The following is an 11,994-nucleotide window of genomic DNA, read 5'->3' on the forward strand; positions in this document are numbered from 1 at the left end:
ATAATTAAGCAGTCCTTAAAACTATCTCAAGATATACAGATAATTGCTCCTTCAGTGATGAAACATGGGAGACCTTTACTGAGGAAAAGTGCCTTTCTGAAGATTATTCTGCTGGTTCTAGTACCTGCAAAGCATTGTGTTAATTGTGGCTGCAATTAAGCTTAGTTCTTTAGCTCAGGGGTAGCTGGGCTCTCACAAATTAATTCTCAGTAGATAACTTTTGTATGGAGCCCTATTTCTGACAAATGTGGGAAGTTGACTTATTTTGCAATGAACCCATCCGATAATGACATATTTGCACTTAATGTGAAATGTGACTTCAGGAGGAATTACCTCAGTGTTATTAGTAGGTGGAACAATGGGGAAAATATTCTGAGTATAAAGAAAGAATGCTTGTTTTGTGCTGAAACAGAGAGTGGGAGCTGAGATCAGAGGGTATCCTCATTTCTGAAGTGCCTTAAAAGTAAGGTGTTGTAAGCAATGACTTCCTTCAGACCTTAGAAATGCATAAACCAGCAAGTATTTTTCTGAGTTTTGCAGTGTTTGGGCTGCATTTCTGGCTGGATGAAGAAGTAAATGGAAGGAATTACACAAACCTATAATTAAAATCTCAGCTGTTTCACAAGTGCACTAGTAAAAATCAAGGTTAATGATGTAATGCTGTAAATGCTCACAAGCATTTGGGACTTTGACACTCTTGACTCCCTTATGCCTCTGTATTAGGTGGAGGTTAATGAGCACTGTGAAAGAAGTTGCAATTATGTGAACTTCTCAATCAAGGGAATTAATGAAGCATCTGCTATAGAGGAAAACATGCTGCAGCTCTTAGGGACAAGAGTAAAATAAGGGAGCAAGGACTCGTGGATATATTTTTTGTTTTGTTGGTATTTTTTAAAACAAAAGGTGTTTTGGACTTTTCTCACTGTTTGAAATGCTGGCTTATGGCAAAGGATGGGTCATCCTGACCTCTTATCATGTCTGGTGTCTCTAAGCCATATGCTTTTGAAAACTAGAAATCAAAGTGGGGTAAGATCCCCAAGAAAGTCTCATGGAGCATTTCTCTCTCAAGTGAGACTTCTCCACAGTAATATCCAGACAACTGAGATCTATACTGAAGAAAGCAGTCAGGAGTAGAGCACAGTTCTGAAATGGCTGGGAGACACGTATTTGTACCAAAGTTGTGTGTTTTGTTGAAGTTTATTTACTTCATGCCCCTCTCCTAAGACTGTTTTAAACCTGCTTCTGCTAAGTTGGAGAACTAAAGAGGTGTAGTCCATAACAAACTGTTCTGTTGTTATGGCTGACTTTAGTCATCCAATCCTATGCAGTCTCATAACTTTAGGAAGGATTATAATTTCTTTTTTTTTGACTCTGGTATCCTTTTTAGATGATGAAAGTTGTTCAAGTTTATGCAGAAACACAAGAGATTAATTTGAAGGTAAGCGTTTCAGACCATGCACACTTGGTGAATGGATGTGCATTTCCAACAGGTGAATATTCCTGTCTTCTTTTATTTACAGGCTGATTCAGAAGTAGCACAGGCAGGGAAGGCAGTTGCATTGTACTTTGAAGATAAACTTCCAGAAATCTACCCAGACAGGACCTTCCAGCCTTTGCCTGAATTTGAGCTGGAAGAGGATGATGGTGAAATAACTGAGGACTCCGATGAAGATTTTATACAGCCACGTAGAAAACGCCTAAAATCAGATGACAGACCAGTGCATATAAAGTAATCTAATGATATGGACCTGAAATTTATTGTAAAAACTGTTATTTAAGTGTTCCTGGAATATTATCATGCCGACAGTGGCCACCTTGAAGAAGCTGATAGCTTTTTAAACAGTATTAGATGACAAAAAAACCCACTTGTACAGAAAAGCATTCTCATCAAAAGGGGAAAAATTATATTGTAAATTTTTTGTGGTTTCTTTTTTTGTTTGGGATTTTTTTTCTTGTTTTACTGTGTGCTTTCTTTTTGTGATGGAGGGGACACACTCACCTTGGTCTGACAGATAGAGGTGGATGAACGTAGAAGAGAAGCAGATTTGACAAAAGATGTTCTATTTGCAGATAATACTCCTTAGTAAAACGTTCCACAGCACTGGAACAACACAGAGTGTCTTGCATTCATTCTGGACTGCAGTGTAAACTGTAAGCAATGTCCTTGAGCACCCCTCTTTGTATGAACTCCAGTGTGTTGTTCGTTGCTTTTTTTTCATCTCATTTAAGTGGTATTGTGAATAACTGATCTTTTGTGTTGATCCAATTACCTATATTTGACTTTATTTACAACATTTTATGTATAGCAAAAGGAAAAACCAGTATCATTAAACTGTTCTGAATTGGCAAGTGCAGGAGTGTGAGTTCTTGACAGATGAAAGACTAAACTGATGGCAAGGATCTCTTTTCAGTAGGGCTAGGTATATTTATGATGAGTCCTGTACACAGAACATTTTAATGGCAGAAGGCTTAGCATCGTGTCATCTGTCCCTGCTCCCCCTAATGAGGCAGAATGTCATCTCCAGTATTCATCAGCTCTTTTTCTGTACTTCAGATATTGACTGAAGAGGTAGTAACTGGTTGGGGTGTTTTTTCCAGTCTTCCTAAATATCAGTTTCAAATAGACCACTTGGCAGACAATAACCTAGTAACTACCAAATGTGTAAAATTTCCTGTATTCACTTTGTCTTATTTGTAAATAGTGAATTGAGATTTCTTGCAGATCAGCAACATTTGCTGACCTGTTTTTAAGCTAATATGTATTCTTATTAATTGTTCCTATCAAGAAAAGATTTGTAATATATGCTGTTTCTAACATTGCATTCATTTTGAGGTTCTGTCTTATTTTTATCAGAGTACTACTCAGAACTTTCTTCAGAAGCAGTTTAGGAGCGAAATGTCTCGAAAGAATTGGAATGAATCTGTTGATTGGGTTATTTGTCCATCCATTGAACAAAGAACTTGCAGAGACCAGGATTTGGCTTGGAGTGGTTTCTGGCCAGTAGTGAAAACAGAACAGTTTCCCTAAACCTTGTGGCAGGCACCTCTGCAGTGCCTTCCCATTGCACACTGCCTTCGTTCCAGTATTTCTGGTTCAAATCAGGTCATCACAATGGAATTAAAGTTTGAACAATTGTTTTGTTTACTGACAGGCATCCTAGAAATAAGAACTGTAATTTCTGGCCTTTACATAGATCTAAGTAAAGGAAGCTAAAGAAATAATGTCATCAGCTGAGCTCAAGTTGGCAGACTATACATTTGCCATGAGGTATTGTGTGACTGCAGCATTTCTGTGGTAAATCACAGGGCTTTGGGTATACTCAGTGTAAGCAATTCCTGTGATGTTGTATAAGCTTTACCATAATGGTAAAGGTAAATATTGTAGCACAGTGTATCAAATTGAGATATGCTCTCAGCAAATTTTGTGCAAATCACTTAAGATTTCATTTCTTTTATAAGAACAAAGTATATGTACATTGTGACTGTACCCCTCATAAAAAACGAGGGAGCTGAAGGTATTTGTACCTTCAAGCTCACTTCTTTAGATTACACAGATGTTATACTTAAAACTCAGACTGGGCGGGGGTTTGTTTCAGTTCTCAGATGCTAACATAGTGCCAGGTTCAGCTGAGTTTTTGCCAGTTTGTATGTGAAAGGAGAAGTAATTCTACTTAAACAAATTAACAAATAGCAAAACCTTTGCCCATAGAAAGGATGACGTGTGAATAGGACACTAATATTAACAAGGGATCATTTAATAGCTCTGTGTGTTGCCTACTTACGCATTTCTAGTTTCTCAGCTTCATTTTGCAAAGGAAGAATATTAAAATTATAATAAAAATGAGATTTTTTTGTGAATTCTCTTCTATCGGGGTTGCAGTTTTTATGGCACTCAAGCAGGTTCTGTCCCTTCAGGCTTCAGCCTTTTATCTGTTCACTTTGTAAGGCACTGGTCATGGATTCAAGTACTGCAGACACCGGAGCAGAGGACAAGCATGGTGGCATCCTAGGCTGGGCCACAGAGCTGCAGTTCAGGGGTAGCACATGCTCCTGGCTCTTGCAGGTACCGTCTTTGGCCATCCAGACTCAGGTGCCAGACCCCTGAGCTGATGTCTGTTCTGGGAATGCTTCTGACAGGTTCACTACAGCAAGGTAGAAGAAGCTCACCCACCACTTGCCAGTATTCCACTAGCTCACTTGCAAGCCACAAGTGAGGCTGAGCTTTGACTTTGCTGAGGGTTCAAGCCCTGCTCTTGTACATAACCCACTGAACTTTAGAATTGGCCCTTCCATTCAGTTAAACAGTGCTCAGGAGGTTGAATCTTCTTGTGCAAGAAAGTGTGTTTCTTCCTTATAAAGGAAACCAACAGTCTCTTTTATTCTTCCCACCCCTTTATTTTGAGCTCCCAGGACAATTCAATGGTTGTTTTGCAGCTAGCTAAATTCTGTTAATCCGTTTGCGGATCCTCTAGTCTGTAAGTGTTCATCACAGAGCTGGTAAGGGTTTGCTCAGTCAGATGAAGGTTTTGGTGCCACACTGTATGCAATTTGTTCAAGAGCAGGTTAATGGGGTTTAGGCTGCTGTTACTCAACATCTTCTTTGTGCCAGATGATGTGTGTGCAATATGTGCAAGTGATTGTGTCTCACCCTGGGAATTAGAGCATGGTTTACACTGATACAACTTCTCCAGACCAAAAGTGTGGTGGGTGCACTCTTGTCCCATCTTTGTCCTCACGGTCACAATGTTCTAACCTGGTTACAAGAAGATAGACTGGCACATGCTGTTAACTGTATGCTCTCATTTAAGACAGTCATGGAAAAGCCCATTTGTGTCTCAATTTTCTGTTAAATGACCCTGACATTTAAGTTAATCCAAAGAAGAGAACTTGCTTTTGAAAGAAGAGTGAGAAGTGTACAGTATGCTACTTGTGTGTTTCTCGATTACCTCAGCAGGTATCCTGCCATGTAATTACTAGTGAGTAGTGATGATTTAACTAGCTCAATAGGTTCAGGTCTTGTAAGCTGTGCCCTGGAATGAAGTGGTCTGTAGCACATAAGGCAGAGTTACTATCCCAAAAAGATGTTCCCAACTGTTTGAAAATAGCAATGCTCTGTTAAATGTTGAGAGTTGGCTTGGGGTTTGTGGGGATGGTGCCACTGCTAGTGCATCTGACTGTGTCTGCACACCGAGTGCTGGATCACTGGAATGTTTCATGGACATTTCTGCAGATTTGGGTGGATTTTAAGGACTTGTGAAAGAGAAGTCCTTAAATTTAGGCCTTAAAATCCACCCAGATGGAGTGTTCTGTATGACCGAGTTCAGCAACTGACCTTTAGAAATTTAGGGAATGGCAGCAGTGTTTTAAAGCTCTTGTGGATTTGTTTTCCTTTCTTCCTTGGAAAAAGCAATAAACCTGCTTTGTCTGTTGCCTATTAGCATGCCAGGCATCCTTCCCTTTGGCTAGTGGCTTGTACGCATGTCACCAAGTCTAGCTTTTAAAACCACAAGTGTGCAGGAGTTGTGGAGAGTGGGGCATTTTAGTTTACGAACTGGGGAAAGTTCCATATTTTTCTAGCAAGAAGGTGTTTGGGTAAAATAACTGAGGTTTCTTTTGTTAGAAACCAGTTTCTGCGCCGCAGTTTACACAGACGTATTTCAGCATGAAGGTTGTGTCCTTGGATAGGGAGGGTTCCTGTTTCTCAAGGTGTGGGTGCAGTAACTCTCCCACCTTTATTACAAAGGAACTGTTCAGTGTGCGAAATGCAATTCTGGCCTTTTCTACTGAGTGATCTTCCAGCTCCAGGCTGTTCTCTTTAGGATTTATGGACTTTCTACACTGAGAGGTACTAAAGCATTTTATAAGTTTGATTTGTTGCAGCATCCACTCTAGAGTAAGCTACATGTCAGAAAAGGAGGTGCATGTCTGCTGATGGCCTACAAACGGGGTATTCCTTCGGTTCAGACACCATCAAACATGTATATAAGCCTATAAAGACTTGTGCAGTTGAAAGCCTGTTTTACATGTTAACATGCTCATGGAAGGGTTAAATTCACGCCATTCTTTGATTCTTTCTTGCTTCCAGTAACTGAACTGGTTCTTTTTTGCACATAGTAAACTCCTCTCATCTTTTAATATGATTCTTCAAACAAAAGTGCTGTTTCTGTGGTATTGTATTACCTGAATAATCATATGGAACTTTTTTTAAACCAAGTTACTGTTTCTAATTGTTCTGTTCCTGTGTTTTTTGCTGGTGTGTAATAAAATAAGTTTTTCTTTACCTGGTTATTTAATACATTACCTGCCTGTAAATACTTCCTGTTAAGTGCTCTGGAATGTGCTGTAGAAGTTGTATTAGGTCAGTTTAAAGCATTGTTTAAAAACCATTTTGTTTTGGTTATTTCTATTAAATTAGAGAAATGACTCTTTCAATTTGAGTTTCTTCTTTGCGCATCTGCGTTAGGTCCTTAGATACTGGTTCATGACTGGCAAAAGGCATTTCTGGTGCTTGCAGCGTGGAAGTACCATGATGAAACCTTAAGGGCAGCAGCTCAGGTGTGACCACTCGAAGCTGCATAATGTGCCAAGATGGAAAACACTGAAACTTGATTCAAGTTGCTGGGATTTCACCACTCGGTGCTTACGTACCCATAAAATGACGTTTATCTACACCTAGTTCATGAGATACAAGTATTTTAAGGTTTTCTCTAGTGTTTTTTTGTTCTGCTGTCATCCTAAAGCGCTTAAGGCCAGGTTGGACAGGGCTTGGAGCTGCTCTAGAGGAAGGTGTCCCTGCCTGTGGCAGGGGTTGGAACTGGAGGAGCTTTAAATGCCCTTCCAACACAAACCAGGCTGGGATCCTATGAACTCTGGTGCAGGAGGTGTGCAGCTCCTGGGTGTCTCATTCCAGGAGCTGGGATGCTTTCCAAAGATCCAACAGACCTGACAGCAAACTATAGGGGATGGCTCCAAGACTGCTTCTGCCCCAGTAAGTACTGGAGAAACACAAAGGGAGCTGAGCAAACTTGTTAACATCCCACCCAGAGCTGGATGATGCTCCTCATCTGCTGTCTCTCTGCCCTGCTCTGCCCTATGAGATTCGTAGTGCATGCCACCTGTTGGAAACGAGTCTGTAGTGAATGTGTAGCTGGGGTCAGCGTGCTCATCTTGGGAGTGAGGCTGTGGCAGTCTTTATAAGTGACAAGGAGGTTTCTCCTGCATCCTCTGTGTTTTGCATGCAGTGAGAGGCTGGGCACAAGCAATGCTGTTGTGTTACCTACCCTTGAGCTGCAGTTTAGTGCCTTGAGCTGCTCCCTCCAACTGATCGACCCATCTTTTGTGCTGCTACTGACACAGCCTCATGACTTTACCATCTCCAAACCAAAGGCAGAATTGGGCTTTCACACCTTCGGGTATGGCCTTGTTCAGCTGCAGCTGTGCAATTTAAAGTAGGAGCCAGTCTGGTTTGTTTTAACAGGACCAGGACCCTGGCAGGTCCTTCCAGGCATCGATCTTAGTTGGACTCGAGCTGACCAGAGCTGCAAGAAGTGAAGTGAGCACGCACAGAAGCTAAAATGACCCCTGGATGATCTTTCTGCAAGCAGTGAGAAGAGGTCTCGTATCCTGGGATGCCAGCCACCTCGAAGGTCTGTTTGTGCTTTCATAGTGTTTGCAGTTGGCAAAGGCTCTGATGGCAGAATGTCTGTTACATCAGAGCCCTGACTTTGGGTTGTAGCTTGTAAAGAAGTTGGATTTTTCTCTTGCTGTTTGTTCTCTAAGTGCTTGTGGTTGCTTGGTATCACATCTCTTATGGCGTGAGAGAGCTGTCTTCTAGGCAAAGGTCTGGCTGCGTTCACTAAAGCCCAGTTATTGTTGCTAAAACTGAGGCCACCGCATTTATGGTGAGCTCTTGAACGTGCCTGCGGGTCCTTCGCACCCTGCAGCGAAGGAGCAAGGGTTTGAACCTTGGCTGCGGCTGGAGTGGGATCTGCCACCTTCAGCACCTTCACTTCACTCAGCCCCTGCTTTTCCCCCTTGGCTCCTTCCCTCTGTTCCCGAGCTTCTCCTGACTCGCTGCAGCCACACGTCAGAGTGCTGCAGCTCCTGCCTTGGGAAACCTTCCCATCCTGAAACCACCAAGAGCCAGATCCTGCCCATGAACCCTTTCACCGGTTGCTGCCGTTGGAGAGCTCACACCTGCAGCTCTGTAGGCACATGTGTGCCTGGGATTATTGCCGTTGAGGGCTGAGGGTATAGACCCGTATCCCCAGAGCAGTGGCTGAACAAACCCAGCTCTCAGCCTTTCCTCACACGGCTTCCCAGTCCTTGGATCATCTTTGTGGCCCTTCTCTGGACCCTCTCCAGCCCATCCACATCCTTTCTGTACAGCAGGGACCAAAACTGAGCCCAGTATTCCAGGGGTGGCATCACAAGACAGGGAATAGGGGCTGGAATGTGCCATTGGGGTGTGCTGAAGCTGTGGGTTTGATACAGGGGTCCCCATCCACCTGAAACGGGGTTGGAGACGTGTTCAATGTGGTTCTGCAGCAGGGTCTGTGCTGTGAGCCTCCACAGCAGGTTTGTGTTGACTTCAGGCCAAGATGCAAAGTGCCTGACTGAACTCTGTGTCTCGGGGGAGCCCCAGATGTCCGTCATTCACCTGCTCTGTTGGCCCTCGCATGCTATGGAAGGGAAGCATTGCAGCCACAGGTCTTTATTGACCGTGTGCTGCAGGGACCATGCCAGAGATGGATTCTGTTCTCCGGATGAAGACAGATTATCTGCTGATCAGAGCTTTAATCAGCTCAACACCACAGGGAAGGTGTGGGTAAGTCAGAGCTCCCCTAACTCCATTAAGAAGCACGGAGCAATCTGTGATCGTCCTTCTGCCATCAGCCACGTCCTGCACAAAAGCAGGGGCCATGAGCTGTGAGTTACCTCTCGCTCTGCTCACAATCTGGTAAACTCACTGTTAGCTCTTCAAAAGCTCTTCTATGGGATGTGTCACCAGATGGTGCTCTCAACACAGCTTCACCAGAGCCAGCAGCGGCCGATCCCTCATCCACTCCTTTAAACTAAGGAGGGCTCTGCAGGGGTTGTGAGGAGCTGGACAAGAGGCTGGGGCCACCGGCATCCCGGGGCAGGTACCCACACACAGGGTGCTGCAGGCTTTGTGTGCCCACGGCTGCTGTCAGTGCCTTCGGCAGCACCCTGCTGTGATGGGGGGGCACTTCGCTGCCTGGGGGCGGTGGTGGGGAGGTGTTTGACTCTCATCCAAGCAGACCTACAGGGCAAATGGCGCTGCCGGTGCTAATGGCTGTGTCCTGCCTCACTTGGAGCCTTGGGAAATAACGTGATCAGTGAATAGAGTTAAACCCAGAAACAAGCCGACACAGTGAAGTCTATTGGCCGAGAGGGGTTGATGCTGGCAGCAGCAGCAAAGCCCTGCTATGAGGCAGGCACCATCCTCTTTCCCTGTGTCCCACCTCCTGGGTACTGGTGCTGGGCTGTGAACCCTTGTGCCTGGGGAGAGCAGCCTCTTGCTCTTCTTCTGTTACACGGCTCTTCTGTGGGACCTGGCAAGGACGCCCTTAGTCCGTACTGCAGGGCCTGATGCTCCTCTTCCTGTGGGACAAGAAGATGCAACAGAAATGAATGGTTTGGAAAAGTCCCCCATGCTTCCCGGCCGATGGGTGAACTGGGGGCTGCTCTGCAAGGATCCTCAGGAATGGAGCCGATTGCCAGCACATCTGTCATTGAGGATTGACTTTTCTGCCCCCAGTCACCTGTGGAAGGAGGTTATCAAGCACTGAAGTGATTGCCAAAGGGTTTTCTTCTTTCCTTCTATAGAAGAATTGCAGATGCCACTGTGGGCTCCTAGGGGAGCTCCTTGCAGAGGATGCACTGAGGACAAGCTGCCCATGAGCACTTCGATGCAGATTTCTACTCCTCTAGCTAAAAAGTCACTTGGGTTGAGGGCTGTGGATTCTGTGGAGGGTGTTTGGCATCGAGGTCCAGGATGTGCTGGGGTTACCGATACTGCAGCAGCAGGACCCCACCAGCACCCAGCTCCCAGAGTCCCAGAGGGCAGGGAGGCACCTGGTGGGGAGAAGGAGAGACAAGGAGTAAATGAGACTCAGTGGCCAAAGCCCTGGTGCTACCAGGCAATGGGATGCAGGAGCTTTCCCTGTCTGGAGAGGAGACCCCTCATGGGAAGCCCTGGCAAAGGGAGCTGGTCCTGGAGGCCTCTGGCTCTCTGGGGGCTGATGGAGTTAATCAAAGAGCACTTGGGTTTCTCTCCACCTGTTAATTTTCTCCTGACATAAACCGACAGCAGCATTTTCTCTCTGAGGCACAATTGAGCACCACTGGTTTTGTTTGCTCTGTTACAGAAAAACTGCTATTTTTATTACTTGTGTTTCCACTGGGAGGCATAAAAATAACTGGAATAAGGCAAATACTTTGTAAGTGCACTGGAGGCAAAACCAGGTTTATAACTCCTCATTTTCCACTGCAGATAACGGCTCCACTTGTTTCTTCCAGAAAACTGAGTTTAAGTGTGTTCAGCTTTGCTTTTCTGTTTCCATGAAAACAATCGTGGTTTAAAGCTGGTGCTTATTCCAAGGAGGGTTGGGTTTGTGACCTCCTGAGCTCCATGCAAGGTGTTACTGCCCACATCGCAGGGAAAGGCGGCTGCAGATGGATGTGCTCATTCTGCGCTGTGCAGACACATGGGATTTACCCAGATCCTTTTATCCCGCTCTCTGTGTCTCGCCATCTTCTTCCCTGATGGGAACTGGGCTGAAATGAAGCTGTGTGCAATGTGGTCCAGGGCTGTTTCCCATCTAAACCTCACCCACCTCATGGCTGTGGGTCTGTGAGCATGTTACGGACTTGGAAGTGTCACTGACCTGGCAGTGGCAGAAGACCCACAGCCTAGTTTGTGTTGGAAGGGACCTTAAAGCTCATCCAGTCCTCGCCCCCTGCCACGGGCAGGGACCCCTTCCACTGGAGCAGCTGCTCCAAGCCCCTGTGTCCAACCTGGCCTTGAGCACTGCCAGGGATGGGGCAGCCACAGCTTCTCTGGGCACCCTGTGCCAGCGCCTCAGCACCCTCCCAGGGAACAGCTTGTGCCTAAGAGCTCAGCTCAGTCTCTCCTCTCTTGGGCAGGTTCAAGCCATTCCCCTTGGCCTGTCCCTACAGGCCCTTGGCCAAAGGTGCTGCAGTCACTGACCAAACTCTTGCTCCGCTCTGGAAACACCCACAAGGGAGGACCTGGAGGTGTGCACAGGAAAGGGCCTCCTTCTGCTTTCCTTTTTATGTTAATACATAAATGCTATAATTCCTATAATTATAGTGGCTGAGGAGCATGTGAGAGCAGCAGCTTCTCAGGAAGCTTTAGCACTTCAGACCTGAAGCCAAATCTGAATCTGTTCCCTGCGTTCTGACACCAGCGTTTTGTTGGCCTTTGAGGAAAGTGCAGTCTTCCTAACAGAAGTCACACTCTGACAGTGGTAACAGTGGCCAGGCACAGGGGATTGAAACAAGACCCTAAAAGCAGCTGATTTTCATTGGTTCTCACAGGAGGATGCATTAAATCTGTCATTAACATCTATACAAAGGCAGCTGGACCCTTCCAATAACTGAGCAAAGGCCACCAGCCACAGGCGAGGTATTGGCAGCATTGCAGGAACACGCGTGTGCCCTGGGGGGACAGTGACCAACTTCATCAATCACGTCGAGGAAGTGAAATGGGTCTAATCCCAGCCTGGCACTCGTTCCTGCCAGTCCCTGTGTGGGTAACAGGATTGGCTGCTGGAACCTCAGCTCCTGAGCAAGCCCCTCAGGCCATTCCTGTGTGCACAGGGCTCGTGCCTCGCACATCTGCCCTTGGCTTGGGTGCGTCGATGGAGCCAAGTCCTTGGGCAGGTACCGCAGCGTGGGCCCTGGGCTCTCACTTCAGCAGCTTCACTGAGACTGTGCCTCGTGTTAAAC

General features: G+C 45.6%; 1 protein-coding gene across 1 annotated transcript in view; it reads left to right on the forward strand.

Annotated features, from left to right (window-relative positions):
• The window catches only part of TRIM33 (tripartite motif containing 33), a 33,117-nt gene extending 26,685 nt beyond the window's left edge, over positions 1 to 6,432 (forward strand). The window contains exons 19-20 of the mRNA XM_005140874.4: positions 1,388 to 1,438; positions 1,521 to 6,432. Coding sequence (XP_005140931.2) covers positions 1,388 to 1,438; positions 1,521 to 1,733 — 264 coding nt within the window. The 3' untranslated portion in view covers positions 1,734 to 6,432. The remainder of the gene's footprint in view (positions 1 to 1,387; positions 1,439 to 1,520) is intronic.
• The last annotated feature ends 5,562 nt before the right edge of the window (positions 6,433 to 11,994 follow it).

The sequence above is a fragment of the Melopsittacus undulatus genome, chromosome 16 (assembly GCF_012275295.1).
Source record: "Melopsittacus undulatus isolate bMelUnd1 chromosome 16, bMelUnd1.mat.Z, whole genome shotgun sequence".
NCBI lineage: Eukaryota > Metazoa > Chordata > Aves > Psittaciformes > Psittaculidae > Melopsittacus > Melopsittacus undulatus.